Source organism: Falco peregrinus, chromosome W (genome assembly GCF_023634155.1).
Source record: "Falco peregrinus isolate bFalPer1 chromosome W, bFalPer1.pri, whole genome shotgun sequence".
In the NCBI taxonomy this organism is placed as follows: Eukaryota; Metazoa; Chordata; class Aves; order Falconiformes; family Falconidae; genus Falco; species Falco peregrinus.
In genome coordinates, this window is record NC_073743.1 from 28,511,451 (window position 1) to 28,537,826 (window position 26,376).

The 26,376-nt window shown below is 37.4% G+C and overlaps 1 protein-coding gene across 1 annotated transcript in view; it reads right to left on the bottom strand.

The window, feature by feature from the left end:
* Positions 1-2,385: 2,385 nt before the first annotated feature.
* Positions 2,386-26,376, bottom strand: part of LOC129783032 (excitatory amino acid transporter 1-like) — an 84,771-nt gene continuing 60,780 nt past the window's right edge. The window contains exons 4-10 of the mRNA XM_055792697.1: positions 25,249-25,453; positions 23,810-23,852; positions 12,771-13,066; positions 11,041-11,274; positions 9,326-9,520; positions 7,747-7,881; positions 2,386-6,258 (exon numbers count right to left, since the gene is read on the bottom strand). Of these exons, the coding sequence (XP_055648672.1) occupies positions 6,054-6,258; positions 7,747-7,881; positions 9,326-9,520; positions 11,041-11,274; positions 12,771-13,066; positions 23,810-23,852; positions 25,249-25,453 (1,313 nt within the window). The 3' untranslated portion in view covers positions 2,386-6,053. The remainder of the gene's footprint in view (positions 6,259-7,746; positions 7,882-9,325; positions 9,521-11,040; positions 11,275-12,770; positions 13,067-23,809; positions 23,853-25,248; positions 25,454-26,376) is intronic.

Here is a 26,376-nt window from a genome sequence, read left to right on the forward strand (position 1 = left end):
ACACACACACAAAAGAATCAATATAAGAAGAATGAAGGTGTTCATAGCTGAACCTCTTTAAGGCTGCACTGAACAAAGGACAAGATGAATATGTTCTTTATGTGAATAAACTGGATTGTAATAACAATAACATTCTGCAGCTGAAGCAAACGTTAAGTGTTGTGCTAAACTGTTCATCAGAGGATTTAACTTAAAATTTTTAATTGGAGGGAAAATGTTACTTGCAAAAAACATTTGCCACACGATGGCAGCATAATCCAACGAGACAAAAATTTTGGCTGTCATTGCTGGGAAACATTTTGCAGTTTTTAGAAGACTCTTACAGAGCCACAGTACATCTAAAAATTAAGTGTTGGCAGCATCTGAATAACTCTTTTGCACTGTGGAGGTTAAGTGGCACAGTGGGTTAGTACCGTAGTCTTTTTCTTCTGGAGACTCAGCCTTACATCCTGGCTTAGCCTGTAAATGAAAGCATGTTGGGTGGTCTCATCCCAGTCCCTATTTGTGCATATCACAAAACCACCAGGCAATTTGGCATAGCCAGGAGTTGCTGCCTGGGAGAGGAGCAGGATTCGAATAGGAGGGGAACTGCAGGTCATGAACAAGGTGAACCAGCATATCTGTGCAGGTTTGTGTAACACCTGCTCAGACCAAATAACAGTCACTCTGTCATCAGTACTAATTTTATTCTGACTATATTTGCACTGTAATTTATTCCCTGTGCATGAAATCCAAGAATAGGAGTTTTGCCAGTGAAAGAAGCCAGCAAGCACCACAGGATTTGGCCTGTTTTTATGTACAATTATGAAGAACAAATTAATTTAAGTTTCATTTTGAGGGAAAGGTAGTTTAAATTCTCAAATACATCTCAAGTATCTAGAGCACAGGAAATAATAGTACAAAGATTCTATGCACTAGGGGAAAATCCTCAGGGTTTGTATGGTGCACAAGACATGAGCCAGGTATTTGTATCCCCATTGTACAGACTCTCCACAATCTTGATTTCTTTGGAAACAATCCTGATACTAGGGCAATGCTATTGTCCCCTTTTTACTGATGGGGAACCAAAACACAGAAAGGCTGAGTCTTGTCTAGGGTTATGAAGGAGACCAAGGGTACTATTGAGATCTGAATCTGGGTTTATGAAGACCTGCTGCAGTGGAGTTCTTGGAGAAGAAACTGTAAAAATGGAGGTTAGAGCTAAGAGAGAAAGTGGGATAGATGGAGAGAGGAATATGGTACTGCAGAAAATGGGAAACTGGTTGAGGCACTGAAAAAAAATTATGCAGGAAATGAACACAAGTTTAGAGCAAGAGTAATAATAATAATATTGGAAAAATATCAAGACAGAGTTTTCTTTATAATTTTAAGGAGTTTTAAAAAACTATTGAAAAACCAATGGTACAATGAAGAAAAAATATGAGCAATCAGGAAAAGCAGAAAAATGTGCAATGTCTAGAGAAAGGAAGTTGTAAAGAGCAAAGAAAAAGTGTTCATATAAAAATATATTGCTGAAAAATGCAGTTTTGAAGCAAGTACTTGTGAAGCTGTGCCAACCTCTGTAAATACAAATGGCTTTAAAGAGAGGAGATGATATAGAAAAGTTGAAATATTTCATTTTGACATTTTCCTAGCAAAATGGTTTAATCTGTTATTTCAGAATTTCAGTTCATTTTATAGCTGAGGGGTTTTTAATTTAAAATAGAATAAAAGTGATCCAGAAATGAGAGGATGTTTCAAGAAGTGGGAACAAAATACTTCATTATACCTGAAAGAAAGAGACTGTTCTTTTTTTTAAGCAATAAAAAAAAAAAAAATGTTTCATGATGCCCTGGAAGAATTATTCTCCCCAGTTTTTCAGTTCTCTCACTGAAGTGAAAAATCAATGAATTATGCAGCCCTAGTTGTGTAATGAGGCATGCTGAAGAAAAACTTTGATTAGAGATGCAAGTGCTCCTGTACTAAAATTTTGGAATTTTAGATACTTCTGGGTATCTTAGAGACATCTAAGGTGCCAGGTAGGGGAAGAGGGGAAGGAAAGGGCTCACTGTGCAGGGTTATATCATCTGATTACAGTTCTCTCTGTTATCAGAAGGAATCTTGCTGCCTCACTGATGTTGCAAGTCTGAGTTTTCAGTTTGACATGGAGCTGTAGAAGTCTTTCTCCATCTCCCTCTTTATTATGCCATACTTCCAGTGTAAGACCATCTCTTAAAAAGATGACACAGAAACCTGGACATCAGTTCATCTCAGATTTTTTATCTTGTTCTGGGAAATAGTTGATCACACTATAAGCAAGTTGAACACACCTAGCACAGTCGATCACACTAGAAGCAAGATATAATTTTCTGTACCATTTCCACCGAAACTTTATTAAACCAAGCATGTTACAGTGTCAGTTGAAAAAAAAAAATGCCCTAAGCATCAATTGTGCCTGCAACGGAACGCAAATATCACTTGTGCAAATCCAGTCCTTCAGAAAGGAAGACAGGAGCACTTTCCTGTTCCAGTTGTTGATTTTCCACATGCATGATCACTTTGCTTTATACTGGCCACACACTGTTACAGAGTCATAAATTCTTGCCTAAGAATGGTGTGGCTGTTTTGTACCCCAACTTCCAAATGAAAACACTGCTGAAAAATTATGGAATAACAGAGATCTTTATTCTGCATGGGGGCATAGAAGAGTGAGTGAGGCCACTGTGCCAGTAATACCTCCAAGTAATACACTAACTCTCTTTCATTAGCTCTTCCCATCATGATAGAAATTTTAGAAACACAAAGACTGAATGAATTAATCAGTAGATAAGTAGAAAAAAATTAGGAAAAATTATGCTCATGCGCTTTATAACACCATGTCTTCTCTGAATCTTTTTTTTACAAAAATGGTTGAACTCATATATTGTTTTCACCCAAGTACCGCAGACAAATTTATAAAGGACATTGTCCAGTGGTTTGTTGGTGTATGTTCAGGAAGGCAGGACTTCTTCCTGCCGCCTTCATCTGATACAACCAACATAGCTTTCCAGATGCAAGTGATTCAGCTTGTGCCTTTCTTTTATATCTTCCTGGTCCTTCTGACAAGACATTCACTTTCACTAGATGATAACTCTCCTAGCTGAAGTTGTTGCTGAATGAACCCCGACACCATCACAAACCACTTCTGTGAGAAAAACTGTAGATTGTCTAGGATGATTGTAATGTTGCAACATTGTAATACCCCAGTCAATGGATATATTTTGCTTCCCATGGCTCAATGACCTTTCTGAGTTTTGGACCATCTAATTACACATCCATAATGAACTGGCAGTTTTACAGTAGCTGACTCAATGAAAATATAAATGCTTATTTTTTAATATTTTGCTGATATCAATATGAATTTATATACTTGAATTTGAATGAGCTTAAGTTGAAATAACATTGGTTCTTTTAATTTTTAATGGTCCTCCCTCTACCCTTCCTTGCTTCCTTTTGTCTGTGCAGTTTCATTTATTTTTGATCATGAAACCGTAAGCAGGTATTTGAAGTGAGGAAGCCCTGTTATATCAAAGCCCTGCTGTATAAAATGGCCTGGAATGCCTGAAATCCCATATTATGAGTTTGTTTGCTCTCAGTTTGTGTGAAGCTTCTGTTACAGAGCCTTTGAAAGAAATCCTAAATGACAGAAAAACAGTAATGTAAAACTATTTTTATTGAAAATACATCTACAAAGTAATGTTTCTCAGTCCATTCTGGGTGCATACCAATGCAAAACCAATGAGAGATGGGGAAGGGAATTCTATAATATCTGATTTCTGTAAGAAACAAAGTTAGTATAAGCAAAGATCACATTATTTGTGACACAATTCATTTTTTTCAGTTGATGTCATAGAAAGACAGTCATTTACATTGTCTTTGCAATGTATTTCCAAACAAAAATTAAATTGCTATGCCATGAATTCTACAGTTAACATTTGTGTACACATTCTGAAAACAATATCTATATAAAAATATCTCTAATTACATATCAGAAAATATCTGTCTCTATCCTACATTTGCATTCTGTTAGCAATAAAACCCCACCCCATACTTATTTTCTTTCAGTCAGAGATTCATTTAGAGCTTTATAGGTTTGACTGCTCAATACTCTGTATTAAATCTTGCTCACTTAATTTACTGGAGAGTTCCTGCTAATATTGTCTGGATTACTCAACTGGAAAAGACAGGCAGGAGTTTTCAGCCCTAAATAAAAGCCTTGCCTCATTGCTCTAAACATGGGAAAAGGTTTGTCTTCAACCAGCATGCTGACTTTTTTCACTACAGTTACTTATGCATCATATTTATGTTCTTTTAATGACAAGTACAACATACTGAATATTTTTTGTGTGGCAGCTAGGACATTGCAAGGGCATCCTTCATTTCTATCAGAATTGTTTGGTGATGGGAGGGAGAAAGAAGAGAATTAAATATTTAAATAAAAAAGATCACTCAACCTATTGTGCCTTTTGATTAATATTTCTTCATTCCCCCAACTGTAACTGCATTATAAATCCTTCCAGTTTAACCTGTATAATAACACAAGGCAAAAAGGAAAGAATACATAATGTGTATTTCTAAAAAAGGGCTTCATCAGGAAATAACATTGAAATGAACAAAAAAAGCCACAGGATTGCAAGTGCGTTATCTCCCTTTTTTCATTCTTTACTTATCTATTCCCTGAAAGAAACCCACAATATTGCGCTTTAAAATCCTTTCTAATTAAAAATTCAACTTTTTTAATACTATTTACTATTTTGAAATTTATATATTTTTCCTAGTAAAAAGTAAAAAAGCACCCATTGCTTTTACTTTCTAAAGAGTTTTCTTTTCGAGATACTGCTGATAAACACACAAGGATTTCAAAATTTCGCATTGACATAGGGAACCATCTTCTCCAGATGGAAAAATGTAAATTCAGCTAATAGCTTTATAATTTATCAGTAGAATGACCAAGCATTTGGGAAGTTTCCAATCAGAAAACTTCCTGTTGGTCTCAGAGATTCAGATTTAGAATCCAGTCCCTTTAGGATCTGAGCATCTCACCCTTCTGCATCTTCTGCAGAGGGTTGGTACTGCCTTTTTATTTGTTATTGCTTATTAAGTAGATAATAAGCATACCCAGAGCATGCTATCTTTTTTTTTTTTCAAAGAGACATGAAGACATATTTTCTGTTCCAGAGTCAATACAGCCTAGGGCCTTGCACCTACAAAAACACACAAAGATTGTTCAACTAGGTTGTGATGTTGAAATTAAGGGGGCAAATACAGAGTGTAAGTACAATACATACATAAATGTTTGCAAGTCAGTGGGAGCTGACTAGGCTAAGTTTTTGTCAAGATCAGCTGAGGCTAATGAAAAAATTGTCCAGATAAAATTGCTTTCTCAGAAATATTTCAACTCAGCTAATAAAAATGCTCATTAGGGGTATTTTTTTCTTTTATACACCTTCTTCTCTTTTATCCTTTCAATGAATGTCCTTTTTATTGTCCTGCTAGTATTTGAACAAGAATATAACACTAGAGAAAAAAATACCACATAAAAAGCAAAAACCCAGTTAGTTTACTTAGCTGGTTGCAGTTATCAAGTTAGAAGTATTGATTGTGTGTTTATAGATGTTAGGAATTTTGCAACAGGGATTTAAAAAAATAAAATCATTTTCAGGCTCTTTTATCTGTTTTTACTTTATAGTTTGTTTTTTTTTTAAAAAGAATAAGATCACATTTACAGGACTGAGTAGGATATACAGTGATTATTTTTTTTTTTGTTTAATTGACAATCTCTATTTATTTATCCTCAGTTAGCACATGTCTAGCAGGACCAGTGTTGTTGCCTGTTAATTTATTTTTTTTTAAGTGGGAAGCCAACATATCTAACAATCACTGCTAATTTGGAATATATTTTCATTAAATCTTTCCAGTACTAGCATAAAGGGAGAAAACAAGGAATAAGTGAACTTGGTGAATTCAAGATATAAATGGCTGGAAAAAGTATGTGTTTTCCACACTTATAGTGTTGGACTCATGCTTTATTTACCCTACATCTTGGTTTCACTATCTAATGGTTTCTCACTCTCATTTTCTTGTGAGATCAGTTGGTATGGTTTCTTCATTTCATTCTCCTCTATCACAGAATTACCCATCTCAGCATCCCTTTTTTTCAGCTCATGCCGTGATAAATGTTCAACAATTCCTGCTCCAATGGAGTCTCCCAAGACATTGGTAGTGGTACGGAGACGATCCCTAAGTAGAAATAGTAAGTTAGCCTTGACTTGATCACTTGTTCAGGGAAGCATGCAGACTAGCTGTTAAAATGGCCTTTAAATAGCTACTAGATGATTCAGCGATTTTATGTATATTAATTTATCTGTTAATTAATATTCATTAACTGTTAATGCCATGATTCCTTCTACAGAAATTAACAAATATACTAGGATTTGGAGTCACAAAATGTGTTAATACTCTTGGCAGCTTCACAGCAAGAAACAGCTGTGTGATGAGGATGACAAATGAAGCATATGGCAGATGCTTCTTGGAGGCATTTCTATACTCTGGTGGTTTGGGTTTATATCCTCTGAACATGTAAGCCAATGAGAATCTTCCTTCTTAGGGTCATTTCCCTCCTGATCCTAAACTACAGTCAGTAATTTAGGTGGAATTCTGCTAAAATTATTAAAAGTAAACTACAACAATTCATCTGTCTTAGAGGGCTCTGCCCAGAAGATGTAGGAGACATCTTCACCAGGAATGACTGGCACTGTTAATCAATAAGCGTCTACCTACATGAGGTTGTGGGCATGTGGTTAGAAAATCATAGAATCATAGAATCATAGAATCATACAATGGTTTGGGTTGGAAGGGACCTTTAAAGGTCATCTAGTCTAACCCCCCTGCAACGAGCAGGGAAATCTTCAACTAGATCAGGTTTCTCAGAGCCCTGACCAACCTGACCTTGAATGTTTCCAGAGATGGGGCATCTACAACCTCTCTGGGCAACTTGTTCCAATAATCATTTGAAGACATTACATTCTGATAATGACATGGGTAACTTCTTACAGGGATCACTTGACAAGACTGAAGGGTAAAAGCCTCTGGAAACTATAACTAATAGGAGTTAGTTGAAATAGAAGTTGGAGAAAACTTTCTGCCTTTGATTTAGTTCCTGGACCTAAGGGATTTCCCCATATATCAGCAGGTGTCAGTTAATCTTTTACAGACAGAGGAATGGAAAAACTGAAGGACAATACATTGTGGTGGCTGTATAAGAGTTACACAACTGTTTTTCAATTCTGTGTCCATGGGGTAGACATATGAACTTTTCCTGGATTAGATAGTCAGCAGGGCTGCAATGAACTGGGTTGGGACTGAACCAACTCTGATCCTGATTGATGGAAAGGTTTTCATTGACAGTCTATGAAAAATAGAAGACTAAAGAAATTCTTTGCTGATTGAATTACAGTGTGTCTGAAAGTTTTCTTAGTATCCCAAGGACCCAGGATTCTAAGTAACCGTTTTGCATGCAAGAGGAACCATCATCAAGTAACACCCCTCACCAACTGCTCTAAGAAAATGCATTAATTGCAAGAAATTGTGATTCTTTTTAACACTTCTTTCCAACTGCCTTCCACAGCAAAAGAAGTACACCACTGATCACAGTATTGCCAAAATGTCCTTGACTATTGCACTGCTAAATATGGTCTAAGCCCTTAGTGACTCCATAAAAATACTTACAAGAACCAGTCCACTGCAATGATAAGAGTGATATCATCTGTAGGCAAACCTACTGATGTAAGCACAATGACCATGGTGACCAGTCCAGCTTGAGGAATCCCTGCAGCTCCAATACTGGCAGCTGTAGCTGTGATGCTGTGCAAAGAGATGGCAAGAGCAATTAATTGACTTCCATAATAAACTGCCCTTATCATCTGGCAAACATTAAAAACAGATATGAAGCAAGAAAGCATTTGCTCAGTAGTAAAGAAAAAGATGAGCTCAGTCCCTAATCTGAATGCTACACAGCTGCAGGGGAGTGTGGATCTTAATCCAAAGTGTTTACCCTAAACCTTTATCCAGAACCCTGGAAACATGATTTTGTTAGATATTAAATCCCTTACTAGATGCTAAGGGACAGACAAAAACATTATAGCTACATGCCCCTACCCATTAAACAAACTCACTCCACAGTCTCAAACATGTTAAAAGAAAAGCTGTCCCGGCAGATCTAACACAAGTACTTTTATTCTGTCCATCTCACTATAACTTCATGTTAGGTGAAGTATCTGTCCTCCAGCAGTTGGCATTCAGCCATCAGAAAACAGAAAGCTGACAGAAATTCTGAATCATACAGTCTAGTAACTTGATAGAAATATGCTTGTTCACACCTAGTTTAGGAAGAATTTGTTTTATCAGGTGATTTGGCAGGGAGCAGCTCTAGTACTAATGAATGTGGAACTATTGCCTCAGAATATGAAGACAGTGTTTTGCCTTCTGTTGAAAATTGAATTAAGCTGGATATTTTATGGAGAGAAGCACTTCTGCCTGAAAATCTTGTACATTCCCAGTTCACCACATCTGAACTTTCAGTGTTTCTGAGTGATAAAATGCCTGTCTTTGTCCTACAGTGTCCCCCTCTCCCCTTGCTGACATTTCTTTCTTCTGCACATGTACCCATCACACTTTTCTCTTAAACTGTTTGAGTAACATAATAAATTAATGCAGATCAGTTATCATCGAGTGGTACTTAGTGGGTTGCTTGCTGTTCTATTATTTCAAACATGAAGGCTTGTGTGCTTGAAAACATACCTATCTTCTCCACCTCTATCAGCTGGTGTAATGAAAGGCATTTGCTGCTCCTTACACAGCTTGCACTACTTGTATCCTGAGACCATCATGACTAGGAAAATACTACCTCTCCTAACATTAGCACTGTAGCATGCCACTGTGATGCTCTTGTGCTACTGCTTTGTACATGCATTAGAAACTATCTGGTACTGATTGCAAGTCTACAGCTCCTGAAAGCTGCATGAGTTCTTAAGAAAGAAAAATTAAGTCAGTAGAAACTGTTCTTGTTGACTCTACTAAGTCCAGTGATAGGTGTGTCATGCTACAGTTTTTTAAAGGTTTACCTAATAGAGAATATGTGCGGGAGGGCTTCTTCTGTGCAGATATAAAACATTACAGTTATTCAGTTACTGTTGCAGTTCTCATTTTTAGCTCTAGATGCTTTTTTTTCTTAATTCCACATATAATGGCAAAAAGGAGTCATCGTAAAAGTGCTTTTATTAGATGTAGGTAATAATGGCTTCTGTACCTGATTGTGATAATTTGTCCAAAGTTCAGATCAAAGTTGTTAACCTGTGCAATGAAAATTGCAGCCAAAGCCTCATATAAAGCAGTTCCATCCATATTAATTGTAGCACCAACTGGGAGTACAAATCTTGTAACTCGCTTGTCCACTCCATTTATTTCTTCTAGGCACTTAAATGTAACAGGTAGTGTTGCAGAACTGAAACAAAAAGAAAGAAGGTAATACATGATATAAATTCTACAAAGAGGGAATGAAAAGAATGTCATGCTTTGTGATGGGAAGATAGAATGTCCTAATTGTCTTAATTTTTATGTGGTCTACCAGAATATTTTTTAAAAAAATGCCAAGGCTGGATTTAAACACTTCTAATGATGGTAGTTCTCCTGATACTCTTGGAAAGTTTTTCCAACGGTTAATTACTGTCTGTCTCTATGTAGTCTCTAGTCTGAATGTGTCTAACTTCAGTATTTTGTCACCAGATTTTGTTATACTTTAGCATGCTAGGTAGAAGAATCTATTTAAAAATTACCGCTTCCCATTTTTTATGTCATTGAGTTATGATTGAACCACCCCTAAGCATTGTTTTCCTGAATTTATACAAATTAACCTATTCAACCCTTCAGTAAACAGCATGTTTTATCATCTTTATTTGCTGGCTCCCTTGGAAAGGGCATTCTGATGGACAATTACATTATTTTACTACTTGTGGGTCAACCCAAGTAGGCAGCTAAGCAGCACACAGCCACTGCCACACTCCCACACACACACCCAAGTTTATTTTCTCTTTAACTATGTTAACTGGCATTAGTTATATTATCTTCCTTTTAAAACAATTATTAATCAAATATCCTTTTAGGCATTCCACAAATGTGCAAGGATTGACATTAAAATTGTCCCTCCCTGCCCATTAATATACTGGCATAATTTTTTTAAGTCCTAAAGAGCTTTTTCAGTAATACCAGACTTAATCAGATTCTACATTAATAGTCCCAATAGTGTCTCGTCCAGATCTTCAGAATAATCCCAAACACCAGGGTCTTGAATTTAATTATATGGCATGGCTGACTGAAAACATCTGTCTTTAAGAGTTGCTTTTAAAATCTATTAAAATGGAGTGTTTCATGAAAGGTCATATGGTGTAGAAATATATATTTGATTACAATAATGTTTCTTTTCATCATAGATGCAAAGAGGTTTTTTATTCATATGAAGTCCCTATGATTTCAGCAACAAAGAGCAAAAATGGCATTTCTATTCCATTTCTGATATCCATCATTGCCTATCAGGATTTTGAGCACAGAATGTCACCTGCCAAGAAGGGCTCTCAAGTGCTCTCAGAATCCCCTCTGAATCTTCCTGTTTACCACTCCATTTTGCCACACACAAATGTAAAACCTCATGCCAGCAGCATCCTTTATCAGCAAACCATTACAAACTACTTACAAATCTCAAATACCAAGGCTAATCAAAGTCACAAGGGTTCCAGCCATACAGTCTGTATCACCAGACCTATTTCACCTCTGTTCAAGGGTTCTTATAGAAAATAGACTTAAAGTCAATATAATGATAATAATAATTTCTGTTGGAGAGCAGCAGAACTGAAATAAAGTGCCCAAGTGAATATTTGAATAATGAGCTAACCAATTACATTAGGAAAAATTGTTTCTCAAACAAAAAATATTATTAAAAAAATATGGCCTTAAAATATTGTATTATACCTGGAAGACGTTCCCAAAGCTGTGACTAATGCCTGGATTAGTCCTCCAATAAATAACCAAGGGTTCTTATGAGTGATCAGGAAGTAGAGAAGAGGTAGGACAATGACAGCATGAATTAGCAAACCAATGATAACTGTTACAGTATACATGGCAAGCTGACCACCGATCACACCCATATCTTCCATCTCAACAATTTTTCCAGCAATCAAGAAGAGGATTCCAAGTGGAGCATACCTGCAAATAAGAAATCAAATTAGTATTACACTGAACAAAGTAGAAATTCACTACCCCATCCATACCTTTTGTGTTTATACGCATGCATGAATGTAGGATTTTGCTAGTAGGCTGACTGTAATTATTCAGAAGCAGCCCAGGAGTTTAACTCTTTAAATCTTAACAGTTTAACCTGGATGAAACTACAGCAGTGAATGTTTCTGATATGCTTTATTGGATTCAGGATCTGGTAAGTATTTCAAGAAGATGTATAGCATGCCTTTCAGACATGTAGGGAGATGAGCTCCCTTTGGAATTCAAGTGTCATATAAAAGCTAGTTTAGCCAATTCTGTTATAATTCTGTCTGTATGAATGAAGGCTCAACCAACATAGTTGGAGACTATGCCAATTGCCTAGTTCTATTATCTCTCCAGTGTTGTTTCTCATATTGTTGGGGAAGGAACCCACACAGAAGGCTAACTTCTGATGATTTCAAGCTGCTTCTGACCATGCCCCATTTTATTCAGTGGGGCACTGGATAAATACTTTAGCACAAAGCCATCTATATGACAGAGGTTAGCTACATTGCAGGGCAGTAACAAAGGTGGTATATTGCTTTTTCCTAAGTTACCACTAACTAAGTTACCACAGAACAAAATTTATCCAGCATATCTCAATTTGACTTTCATCCATCAAATCCATGTAGAAATTTCTCAGAAGTAATAATTCTCATCCACTGATTTATCATCTTAAGTGAGCTCATAAAGAAGGAGAAAAGATTTTTGCTTTGTATAGATGTTTCCTGGCAAAATAGAATTTTACTTACTGGGAAAAAAAATACTTATTTTTAGTTTTGTATCTAGTACTAAAACATACATGTGTGTGTTCATGGTTAGATTTTTACATGTTTGGAGTGGATTGATTGTTTTCTGTAGTAAAGAAGTCAAAAATACATAATTTCATTTCATAATTAACCTTCTGCCTGACAAATAATGAATCTTCATTGTTGAAAAGACTTCATACCTAATGTTCGAATTGGTGAGATTATGTGTATCTGTAAGCAGTGCAGCTAGGACATACATATACATATACACTACACAACTGCAGGAAACAGTTGTGTTGGAAAGTAATGATAACAAGGTCTTGCTGTGTAAAAATAAGATTATGGGAGAGGTTTGTCATTTTCCTTTAGTGAAGTCAGAGTAGGTTATAAGGAAACTCTGATAGCATACTATTGTGATCTCTGTCTTTATGAAGACATAGAATGGCTCTGTATAAGCTCAGCAAATTCTGCCATATACCCTGATTTTTTCATGTCAAAAGCTAAACACTCTGAAAGAATAGGTATGTTTGGGCAAATTATTGATATACAGAATTGCAGTTCTTGGGATCATTTATGAAAAAATCTACAAGGTAGTTAAGATCTTGTCTGACTTCCTGCCAAACAGACTCTTGCTATCCTGTGAGTGACTATGATGAAAAAATATTGATGGTAATTTATCAAAGAGGCACTTACCACATTATTAGAGCGACCAATCTCATGATAGCCTCATTTAGGCTATCAAAGAAGTCTTTTAATTCCTGACCTTGCTCCTTCATGCTTCCAATTACCAGGCCAAAACTTATTGAGAAAACCACCAAGCCAAGGGCATTCACTCCATTTACAGAACCTGGAACAGGAACTATTTCCTCTTTCATTCGAGTGAGGGTTTCCATTGCTTCTGACACATTACTTAATATGGAAGCCACTGTGGATGTGTCATTGGATGAAATATCTACTTTAAACATTCTCTTTTCATAGTTAGTTTTGAACTGGTAAGACAAAAAGAAAAGAAAGAGGAATTCTGTGAATTATAGCAAACAAAGGTAAAAATCACACATTATTAATTACTATTGTCGGACATTTGAATTCTTTCTGTAATATTTGTTGGTAGAATGTACTGTTATGTAAACCTAGCTTTCCTGAAGGCAACAAAAATCCATATTAACTTCAAGAGCTAAAGCTTCACCTGTAGCTTCCAGAACTCACTTTCTCATAAATGTCACAGACAGATTTGTCATGCTCATGAGTTTTGTAACAAAACTATTGATTCTTAGTTTGCATTTTTATAAATAGTTATTTTTCCCAACAACAGTTTCCCAACTGTTAAATAGATAGGCTTTTTTTGGCTAGTTGGAATATTTTCACATGCTCTGGAGTTTCCTTTTTCATCTTTTTGAATTAGAAAAAATTAGAGTGAAAGTAACTGAAATATAACATACCTCTTTTTTAATTTGCTATGGCAAAGACATTAGTTTTCTCTGCTTTGCAGAAACAAATCACCACTTTTCTTAATTAAGAACAGGGTTCTACCTTAAATGGTTCCATTATGGAATGGGCAAATCAATTTCAAAATCTCAATACGCTCCTAAATGTCTGCTTTGAAAACCAGTCTTTCACCACCTAATGCTTTTCTGAAGAGAAATGTCTATCCTGAATATTTCTCTCTGGGCTCAAAAAGCCCTAAAGTCACATCCTGATTAAATCCTCTTGAGCAAAGAATTTACAACTAGTAAAATGTTCCTAATATATCACAGGATGCTAAATACGTTATTAAAGCAATGGAATGCTGTTGACAAGGTTATTCAGTAATTTTGGATTTTTATTCCTTTGGGACTGCTAACACCACCCCCACCCCCCAAATATTAAGTCCAGGAGCTGTAGTATTATTAGCAATATTTGGAGACTGTCGCACACTCTGAAATTATTGAGTGAAATGGAGTACTTATGAATAAGATGGGAAACCTGAATATCACCATCTAGCAACACTGACCTAATTTTCCACACCTGAATAGTTTTGATGCAGTCCTTCCACATATTTGCTGTATCCCCTGAAGGCTTTAATTCTTTCAGAACTTTGAGTAATCTTGCTTAGAGGACATTTATGGAAAATTTCTGAATAAGATATAGCAGAACAAATCTCCATGGAGGTTAGATATTCTTGAGTTTTAAATGAAATTTGCTAAAAAGTTTAAGATTTGTGCTGTGGTTAGAGTAGACAGCTAAGCTGTTCCAACAGTTGGCTGACATGGAAAAGCACAGTTCCACTTCCTCACCTGCTCCCATCCAACCTGTGATAATTTCTCCTCTGTGTTAGTTCTAGTTCGATCTGTCCATGAGCCAATCCTATGCTTTAAATTGGCAGAAAACTTATCAAGCAAAAAAGTGACCATTTTTTGGTAAAGGCTATGGAGGTGAATCAGCTCACTGGGGAATCAGATGAATGCCAGAGAGGGTGAAACACTGAGTATACAGCCAGGAAAGGATGGATGGGATTTCCTCTTTAAGTGACAGAGAGGTATTAGAGTAGAAATTATCTAGAAGTTATCACTGAAGGGATTTTATTTCAGTCATCATAGGAGTATTAAAATACTGCCTAACACTGTACATCAAACACTTTTTAAAAAAAAAAAATGTGTGTGGGTATGATACTTGTATGCTATGTATATTTTTATTACTTTTTTAAAGTAGAAAAAAATTAGGTAAAAATTCCTTAATACAAATATCTGAAGGGTGTAATTATGATGGACTTGCGAGCATGCAGATTAGACAAACATGAAAAAGCAAGCTGCTTAATGAGGACTGAAATTAAAGCCTAATTTCTTACCATTTTCCTATTCATTTCCTACTTTCCCTAGATACATCATAACTGATTTCATCGTGATGCTCCTCCATTACCCTCAGGTCCTTCACTTATTCCTATCCATTTGGCTAGGTCAAAAGCAACACATGATATGGCTATTAGTGTTAGATGTGCGCTGCCTGGCTGAATGGCTGCTGCTTGTTGGAACAGGTTAAGAGCTAAATCATAAATTGCTTTTCTTTCAGTGGCAGCACAATTTTGATTTCTCTAAGACTTGTGCCCCCTCCCTCCTCTGTCAAATTAGGTTGGAATTAGCCATTGGGCTCGAAAAACTATGACAAGGGACTGAAAAAAAGTTGGGCAGCCATAATCACATGAAGTTACTTGTAGAGGAATGAAGGTGGGCTAATTAGCATTGATAATATACAACTGTGGGCTGGCTTCAGGGGCAGTGGGTTGGCTGATGTAGATAAGGTGCAGCTGTGGCTGGTTCTGTTTAAGTGGTTTGGCAGCCAAAGAAGAGAGAGGAGGAAGAAACAGAGAGAATGCATGCTCTGGGTGAGGAGAGACTAGGAGAAGGCAGCAGAGGGATTGGTATAAAGGGTATGTTGGTATGAGATGGTAAAAGACTTTATTGCAGCTTGATAGTTTTGGTAGTGCTGTGACAGTTACTTACCTTTAAAAAACTAGTTAGAAATCATTGTTAGTTATAATAAGCATATTCCTTCTTTTTTGTGCTGATACTGGAAACTATTCTCAGCAGGAAGATGCCTTTAATCTTCTATTTATTAACTCTCTTTAAGGATATAATATGAATTTTTAGGACCTTACTTGGCAAAATCTGGTTTTGTTTCAGCTAGACTGGTACACAGAAATGTAGATCTTATCTGTTGACTCATCCTGTTTGTCAGACTTAAGTATTCAGAAATGTTAGCCTTAGCCTAGGGAGAATAATTTTTCTAGAACCCTTTCCAGAGCAGTGGAGAAACAGTTTGGCATTTTGAACTTCACTCTAAATAATCTAAGCAACAGGAATCGGGGCAACTTTATTTGCTCTGAAACAGTTGTTTGAGCTAGTCTGTCTTTCATTATTGCTAAATGAGCTTAAGGATAACTTTGTGGATGTCTGCTGCCTTATGCTCAAAGTTGTCTATCAAAAGTTATGAGAAGGTTCCTGATGAAGAAAAAGGAATTAGGGAAGACCAAATGTGAGAAACTGAAAGCACATATCTGACAAGGAAAAAGCGTAGGTTGAGGTTTATTCTTGTTAGTGCTCTTTCAGATGACAGTTAAGGCAAAATACAGGTTTGCTTGACCACCACAAAACAAATGTACTGTGTGTGGAATGGTGACAAAAACCAACTGTTTATAGAAAGTGACAGGATGAAAGAGCACCTTCAAGAGGATAGGAAATGTCAACTGTTTTGAAATAGATGATGTAATAGCAGAGCCGACTATTACAACTTTGCAGAGAAACTGGTAATAATTTTGTGAGCTTTTATGAGATCCCTACTTTTGGGCAGATCTGTACTGTATCTTGGTGGGAATCAGAGTTACCAGCTGTTCATTTAGCTCAAACTGATATTTTAATATTACATTGTGATTCTGCAGATCCTTGTTATTTTGCAACATTCAGTAATGGATGAAATTAGACAAAGAAAAACTGCTCATATAACATGTTGTAGGCTTAGGGCTCTGAGGGGATACTGATAATCTGTGATGGGCTAGACAACATCACTGAAGTCCTGTCGTATCTGAGGGTGTTCGGTGTGTTTTGTCTCCAGGCAGAGGTATTTTTTGCCTGGTAAGATCTTAGATGCAAAATATTAATTTTCCTTAAGTTCATGTATAGCAAAACTACGAACAAGGTAAATATTATTTGATACATATTAATACTAATAGCTTTCTACTAACAACCATATCTGCAAGTAAAATATAAAAATAATGGCATTTCTGGACTTTGTTACAAGACATGGTGCTAATGAACAACTTCAAAAGGAATTGTAAGTTATTTCATTACAAAATAGACAATATATTTACTTCCTTACATAATTGTTTACACTTCTAATATTTTGTTTTCATTAGTGGTACAAGCCAGTACCCACAAGCTATCTGACTTAATATATTGCTTGACTTTTTAAGAAGCAGCATTATACCATGGCAGTAGCACATTCCAGTAGTTGGCTTGTAGACAAGGTAATTGCTCTGAAAACTCATGGTTTACTGTTAGTACTCTGAGACGGTATAATTAGCAATGGTTGTGCTAAGTTAGTATGGTGATATCATTTTTAGTGGATGATGATTTTTAAAAGCAACATATTTGATTAAATGCAAGCCTGAAATAATGAAAACAAAGTAGTGATATCCCATCTTCCTGATGCATTTTTAGTTTCTTTCTGATATGGACATGTGTGAGAGTATTCTAAATTGTCAGCAGAAGAGCTGATGACATAGGTTAAAATAGGGCTTTGGGGTATCCTGCTCCCATGTGGACTCATCCACAGGTCACAGTCCCTTTGACTCGAGTTCACACTGGAGTTCCAGCCTGTCCGGTACAGCAGCCATGCCCTGGCCATCTGCCAGCCCCAGCACATCACCATTGCTGTTATGAGAATGTTCCCAGGCACAGCACAGTAAGATGATAAGCAGTACAGCAAGCAGTGAAAGCAAGATGCAGCCACTAACGAGCACTAGACTAATATACAGTGTGGCAAGCACAGAAACCTGCCCCTTAATAGCTAAGCAGCAATAACAGGTATAAATTTGAACTAGCGCGTTCCAATCAAATCTGTTGTTACCTCAAACACTTTGTGCCCCACAAAAGTGCTGAAAAGGACTGTTGTGGTTTAACCCTGGCTGGCAACCAAGCACCATGCAGCCACTTGCTCACTCCCCCTCACCCAGAGGGGTGGAGAGGAGAATCAGAAAGGAATGTAAAACTTGAGGGTTAAGATAAGAATAATTTAATAGGTAAAGCAAAAGCCATGCAAGCAAAGCAAGGAATGTGTTCACTACTTCCTATGGGCAGGCAGGTGTTCAGCCATCCCCAGGAAAGCAGGGCTCCATCACGCGTAACGGTTACTTGAGAAGACAAACACCATAATGCCAAATGTCCCCCTTCTTCCCCCAGCTTATATACTCAGCATGATGGCATGCTGAGAGGTATGGAATACCTCTCTGGCTAGCTTGGGTCACCTGTCCTGGCTGTGTCCCCTCCCAGTTTCCTATGCAACCCCAGCCCTCTGGCTGGCAGGGTCCAAGGAACTGGAAAGTCCTTGATTTAGTATAAACATCACCCAGCAACAACTGAAAACATCAGTGTGTTGTCAACATTGTTCTCACATCAGAGCCAAACCACAGCACTGTACTAGCTACTAAGAAGAAAATTAACTCTATCCCAGCTGAAACCAGGACAGTATATTAACTAACCAAAACTATCACAAGGAATAGATAGCATATGTTGGTTAGTGTTTGTGTCTGGATGTGTGATTAATGCTTCCAATCCCCTTGATAAGAATGAGTTCAGGAAAGAATATTAAATGAAAGTAGCTCAGAAGTTACCAGGTGCACCTTTCTAGTACTTTAAGCTTCAGCTGGCATCACGTTCCACCTATTCACAGCAGAATGACCCTCCCCAAATTGTTTACACTGGTTTTGCTTCTCTTGATGCCCCAAGTTCCTTTGTGTTTCTTTTGGCTTTTGATCTATCCCCAGCGAACAGCAGAAAGAACAAGCAGTTAAAAAGCAGTATCTGCCTAATAAGCCGGCTGCTTACAGCTGATTAGTCCCATGATAGATAACATATTTGCATTTAGCAAAGAAAGAGAAATGAAGAGATAATGGTCAGAGTTGAAAGATAAATCCAAAGATTTATTTAGATATCCCCACATTGGAGGAGTATAGAGAAGGTTTTGAACAAAGTAGCTTAGTTTTAGGTAAGTGTGGAATATTTATCAGTAGTCAGTCTTTTCAGATTCTCCCATTACTGGTAAAAAATCATAAGAGCCCCCAGATAATCAGTGCATAGTGAAGGCAGCAATATATGTCATATGGAAATAACCAGCACCAGAAAGTATGCTGTTAGGATTAAGAATCTGCTGCTTTCCATCGATCCTTATCTGCCACTGATTTAATTGGATGAGGTCCTGATAGAGACAGGGTGCCAACAGGACTTTGGTCTTTCACAGGGGGAGAAAGAGCAAATAGAGGAAAACAGAGTGAAGCTGAAGTCCAACATTTTCCAGATTATTCTTCTTAACCTAGTATGCTAGGCAAGTGTGATCCTTTGTTCCCCTAGACTTTCCTGGGGCATGGGGCTGAATACAACCAGCTAGGCCTGAAATGTTTTTTTTCCAATTATCAGCTGAAAGGTTTGAATATAAGGATTTCCTTAGCTTTCCTGTGGTAGCAGGGGAGCTACAGGGGTGGCTTCTATGAAAAAATGCCAGGTTTCCCCATATCTGACAGAGCCAATGCCAGGCAGGTCCAAGGTGGACCCACTGTGGACCAAAGCTGAGCCAATCAGGGATGGTGGTAGTGCCTCTGTGATAACATATTTAAGAAGGGGGAAAAACTGCTGTGCAACAGCAGCTGGGAGAGAGGAGTGAGAATATGTGAGTGCAACATCTATGCAGACACCAAGGTCAGTGCAGAAGGAGGGGGAGGAGGTGCTCCAGGTGTCAGAGCAGAGATTCCTCTGCAGCCCGTGGTGAAGACCATGGTGAGGCAGGCTGTCCCCCTGCAGCCCATGGAGGAACGCAGTGGAGCAAATATCTACCTGCAGCTTGTGGAGAACCCCACACTACAGCGGGTGGATATGCCTTGAAGGAAGCTGTGACCCCATGGCAAGCCCATGCTGGAGCAGGTTTTCTGGCAGAATCTGTGGCCCCACAGGGGACCCATGCTGGAGCAGTCCATTCCTGAAGGACTGCACCCTGTGGAAAGGACCCATGCTGGAGAAGTTTCTGAAGGATGGTCTCCCATGGGTGGGACCCCACGATGGAGAAGGGGAAAAGTGTGAGGAGGAAGGAGTGGAAGAGACAACATGTGATGAACTGACCACAACACGCATTCCCCATCCCCCTGTGCCATTTAGGGGGAGGAGGTAGAGAATTCAGGAGTGAGGCTGAGCCCAGGAAGAAGGGAGGTGTGGGGGGAAGGTGTTTTTAGATTTGCTCTTGTTTCTCATTACCCTATTCCATTCTTAATTGGCAATAATTTAATTTCCCCAAGTCGAGTATGTTTTGCCTGTGATGGTAATTGGTGAGTGATCTCTCTGTACTTAACTTATGAGCCTTTCATCATATTTTCTCTCCCCCTGTCCAGTTAAGGAGGGGGAGTGATAGAGTAGCTTGGTGGGCACCTGGCAACTAGCCAAGGTCAACCCACCATGCTTTATCTCCTACAGGGACTCCTGGCTTCTGGGATCTACAATAGGGGGGCTGTTTTGGAGGAGAAGGGGCATTTTGTTCCACCATTCTTCCTGTTTCTGGGGAAGAAAATGTGCAAAGAAGGAGAAGCAGCAGCAAGAGAAGGCAGTGTTCTTTGCCTCCCAGACTTGCTGGGAAAGAACAACAGGAAAGGGAATCCAAAGGACCAGAAGGCTAAATGAGAAGCAGCAGAAAATTTAGGAAGAACCTTCCTAAATGAGTCCTAAGGTCCCAGTCTTCCTTCCTGGCTCTTCCTCTCCCAACAGCAATCTTATAAAAGCTTTCTCAACTCTATCTAGAAGCCCTTCCCACCTTGGTTACCCCACTCCACACTGCACTTCCATTTCATTTTTCTCTGTCAGGAAAGAAACCTGCCTAAGGATGCTATAAGACAGAATGTGAGCACCTAATGTATCAAAAGATGTGATTTGAATGTGGAGTGATGGTTTCCAGGTGTGCAAAGCTGTGGATCAGTATTACACCTTTGAGTGTGGACTACTATGAGTAGTAGTGTGTTTTGTGTTTGGGCCAGCAAACACAGTGTTACAGAACCAGATTAGTGCCAGATGGATCATCCTTCTTCATAAATCTTCAGCGAAACATGAAAAACGTGATGTAAACTTTTGAAAAGAAAGTTATGGAGTCAGATGTACAAAGTCATCTGGATACCTATGAATCTTGCACATACTTGTTTCTCCTGGAAGATGCTTTTAGTGTAACAAATCTCATTCAACAAAATAACTTATGTGTAAAAAATTAGGTTTTGGTACCCGATTCAAAAAGTAATAGTATCAGTATGACAGATTTAAAATACTTGTGCTTCAGTAAGCATATTTGCTGATGAAAGTCAGAAAAAAACTTTCATTAAACATTTCCTGGTTTTTGAACCGTTTTTAGGAGATCCCTTTAAGCTGTAAAGCACATGAGAAATACAATATACTTAATGCAAACAGAATCTACAAGACAGCTTTAATTAAGAACATAATTTAGGACTGTTAGTCACTGAGTTGAGTTTCCTGTTGCTGTAGGATACTTTATTGAATGAATTCTTCAAGCTGTATCTTAATACTGATGAGGTAGTTTGTTTCCATGACTCCTAATTGAAGATTTTTCCAGGACCTCACTTTTTAGGTAATGAAGGTTAAAAACCTTGCTAATTTCCACTTTAAATTCAGTCATAGTGATTTCCATTTCTTGTATAAACATTTTTCTTTAACTTATACAGTTCCCACTTTGGTTTTTGTAACTGAATAGTTTTTTAAGCAAGCTTCTTTTTGTTTTATATGCTGTTCTTTTGAACAGCAACTCCATTGTGCTCATTTTACATTAATCTTCCTTGAATGTAATGACCAGAATATACCCAGTATTCCAGACAGTCACATTCCTCTTGTTTTGTTTCCTCTCTTGGAATTATGTCACCTAATATATCCTAGAGCTGAATTAGAAGGGGTTTAATTTTTTTTCTTTCTTGTAAGGACTTTCCATCTCAAAGCAGCAATTAGTTAATTTCTAAATATTTATTTGACATGTGATGAAGAGCTACCAGGAGATAACAGAACATGCCAATGTCTGCAAGAGCCAATTCACTTTGTTCTTGTGACTTTATAGTGTTACAGTGTGCTAGGGACATACTACCTTCTTTGATGTTTGTTAGATATCTTGATGCAAAGTGCTTCAACTTTCTTGTCATCTGTAAATTTCACTGTGTGCATCTTGTGGCAATGTCATTCATCAATTGAGATACACCCAGTCCTTCAGCAACTTCCATTGCTATCTCCACAAATTTTACAATTCTCACAATAATCTTATCCCCTGCTCAACTATTTCACTTTCTTCATATTAAAAACTCTGATTTGCAGAAATCTAAAGAGATTAGATCCATTGAACTTCTGTGGCACCAAAAAAGAAAAAAAGCAAATAAGAAAATGAGCAATCTTGTGGAAGAAAGATGGAAGGTTATTCTGGTACAATGTTTCAGAAACCTGTGTTATTCTTTATCTTTTTTTCATGTATTTCTCTTTTTCATTTATTACTAAGTCTTTACTCTTTCCTTCAAGGTACTTGTATCCTTCAGTACAACCAAGATCAGGCTAATGGGTTATTAACTGCTTAATTCTCAAATCTTTTTGAAATTGCAATTTGAAAGGCACTATGATTGCTTTCACCAGTTATAGATAATAACTACCCAACTTGACAGATTTATTAAAAATACTTGCTGCTAGATCTGTAACTTTATGCCCTAATTCTTTCATGGTTTTGAAATAAAAATGTCATTCCTTGACTTTATTACATTCTTTGAATTTTTTTTTCTAGTTTAGATACAGACTTTTGTATTTCCATACTGCTCTTCTGCATCACAGTCCTTACTGAAAACAGAGGCATAGCATTTGTTGGTTTTGCACCTGGAACTAGTTTATCTTTAATCTTGAACAAATCCTTCATCTAGAAAATCACTGCTTTTTGTTGGTCTCTTTTTATGTAACTAAAGAAAATGTTACTGTTCCTTTTCAATTCTTCTGCAAGATGTAACTCAGCTGGACTTTGGAAAGTTTCTACTTTATCCTCTTGCTTCTTGACCTCCACATTCCAGCATTTTTAAATTGCTACAGCAATAACCGGTAAATAATATCAGTTCAAGATTTTCTGTGGGGTCAATATGAAGCAATTAGACCAGGGGTCCTCAAACTACGGCCCACGGGCCAGATATGGCCCCCAGGGTCCTCAATCCGGCCCCCAGTATTTACAGAACCCCCCTGCCGGGGGTTGGGGGGGGAAACCAAGCAGCCGCATATGACTGCCTGCCCCTTCATCCACGCCGGCCTCCTGGTTAAAAAGTTTGAGGACCCCTGAATTAGATTATGACAATACACATTATAGGTTTCACTGAAACTATAACGTTCTCTTTTTAAAGGAGGAATGTAACTAGTTACTATTATTATTTTCTCTGTAGAACAGTTAAGGTTAATACCAGGCTAATGATAGAGGCATTTGGGAAGCAACATAGAAAGAACATTCCTGTGCACTCCTACCATAGGTGACAGGAAGACCCCTAGTTTGATTTTGTTATTGATGTCCACAAAATTGTTGCCTCAGTTTCTAACCTATGCACATTTCCCACATGACAATTTTGAACATCTTCCAGTCTTTGTGCAGATGGTACATATCTCAGTATCTCCTAATTTAACATAACACTGGCTTTGAAAAGTAAATTCTGTATTGACTTTAGTGAAGCTTGCTGTAGACTTATGAATTTCACATTTTGAAAAAACTTATTTTTTTCTTTGCTGTGCCAAGTGTGTGTGTTTCACTTCTCATAGCAAATACTGAGATGATATGATTGAAAATAAAGCACAAATTTGGTTGGGGTTTTTTTGGTGACAGCTAGCAGGATACATAAGATTTGTTTCTGCTCTAAGTACGTGATATTTCTAAAGAAAATACTATTAAATTTCTATTTTTTACTTTATTATATGTTTTAGTTGGAAATAACAAAACATTTTTACCTGTTTAAAGCAAGCTTCCACCAGATTTGGAGGGAACATATTTCTGTGAAAAAGAAAGAAAATAACATGAGAGGTAATAAGACTCTAGTAATACCTTAAGTAGTGGCACAGCTAATAAAAGAATTGACCAGCTAATTTTCAAAGGAATCCTAACACAAATATGTAAATGTGTATACAGTGAGTAGAGCTTTGCATATAACATTGCCCTGGTACCTTTATCAGGACAAAATGCAGTAGGGTTGGATAGGTCCTGTAAATTGCAATCTCTGTATCCAATATTGTATAGCAGGTCTCCTTATGGAGCAGAATATTAGCTAAATTACCAAATTAACAAAGTTCTGTGGGCCAGTGTTGACTTTTAATTTTGTATTTATTAATGCTGTCTGAATCCAGATGAATAAAGAAGTTATTAATATTTAATGCATTTCTACTTCTCAAAAAAATTTTGCAGGCATGTGACCTAGTACATAATGACATTTATTACTTGATTTAGAGTCTCATTGTGATTAAGAAATAAGTATTTCTGAAGTTTGAGTATTCTTTAATAATAACACATACATGTATAATTATATATGCGTGTGTATATTTTTTACATATGGGGATTTGCTTGTTTGCTTTCCAGAATGGTGACGTTTCTGAGGGAATAAGAAGCACCCTAACTGAATAAATCTTGAGGAATCTGAGTGCAAATCTCTTCATGGGTCTTTCTAAAGTCCCCCTTCCTGGCAGCATGACTATTGGAGGCCTTTCTCCATGTCTCTAGCTTCTCCAAATGGGTTAGTGGAACACAAAATTTTGGTGGCTTTACCTGTAGAAAAGCTCTCAAGTTCAAAACCTCAGCTTCCCTACTCCCTGGAATACATATGTGACATATTAGCTCTATAAAAGAAGCACTGTAGTGTCTCTGAGCAAGGAGAAAACAAACTTTTATGTTTGTGCCCCTCTATTTCAAGCATTTTACTTGCCTGTTCCTGGGATATATTTACCATACATACGATTTAACAAGGTTGAATAGATGCACCTAGACTGGTGGTTACAATTCAAAATTAATAGCTAAATCAGGAATTCAAGTGAAGTAATAAAACTGCTGAAAGTTGGAAGTAAGGGAAAGCAGAAGAATTTGGTAATAAGGATTATGCTATGGAAGGAGGGGGAAAGACCCATGCAGAGCAGATAGCAGAACGGAAGTCTTTTTTGTGTGTGAAAGAAAGAATCTTTCTTTTGTGGAATGCTAAAAGCAGTTCCTTCCCTTGCAAGAGCCTGATTTGAAAATAAATCCATGTATTCTTTTGTAGAGTTGTAGGGTTTAGAGATATTGGTAAAAAATTTGGCTAATTTAGGCATTCACTGTCTAAAATTCTCTACCATCCTTCTCATGTGAACCTAAATATTACTGTCATCGTTATTGGTATAGAAAATGTGCAATATCATAGCCATACCTGATTAAATCAAGGAAGGCATCTGCTGCTGTCACTTGCACAATTTTTCCTTCTCTGTGCATGTTTTCTTTAGTACCTTTCCCAGGGTGGATGATGACCACAATGATAATACCAATCAGTACAGCAATGATCGTAGTACTCATGTAGTAGACTACTGCTCGGACACCCATCTTCCCTGATGCTTTACTATCCAGGGCAGCAATTCCTAGTAAATTCAAGCACAAGGACATTCACTTCATACAGTTGTGAGTAAAGACTATAAACTCAGCATGATGAAAATAGTTTTGTGGGAAGAGTTTTGATGACCAGTATATTTAAAGCTACCCAAGGCAAGTTTGCCCTCTTTTGCAGCTTGTACTGCCACTGTCTTCCTATCTCACCCCTAATGCTTGTTATTATGTAATTTTCTATTACAAGAGTTATAGCTTTCTGTGCTTTGTTAACACTTGTTAAAAGCAAAGGTTATTGGCCTGATGCCGTGTGGCACTCCCTATATTCCAGTGAGCCAATTAATGGGGTTTGATTAGCGTAATTACTACAGTCTGAAAAATGTACCTTAGAAATGTGCTGCACCAAATTTGTAATGGTAAGAAAGAAAACAGTACTCTCAAGTAATGTTGATAACGTTTGCTACAATTAATGTGTATGAAGAGTTTTCTTCAATTCCTAATGGAATGACCTGAGTTTACCTCTGTCCCAAGCCATGGGAGTTTAAAACACATTAAATGCCATTAGCTTGTTTCAGAAAATCCTTACTATTGTGTGAATAAGCATTTCAAATCTTTTACAAACTTTGCAAAACTTGTGACATTACTCCTAATTCTTGGCTCATCTTAATTCATCTGATCTAATATGAATACCTGGGTGCTCAGTATGGCATCTGCTAAAGTATTTCTTCATGAGATTGCACCAACAGGGCTGCACTGTGTTTTTTAAATGAAGGTGCAGTTCTGCCAGGGAAAAAGCCTTGAATTTCTGAGGAGTGTCTCATGAGGACCGTCAGAAATGGAAATGCTCTTTCTCTTTCTAAACAGGTACAGTTAGCATTCCTCTCCCTAAAATGCCTCTTTGCTCCTTCTTCTTACAGTTTCAAGTAGTCAATAACTTCCCTGTACTTCATCTGGAGGG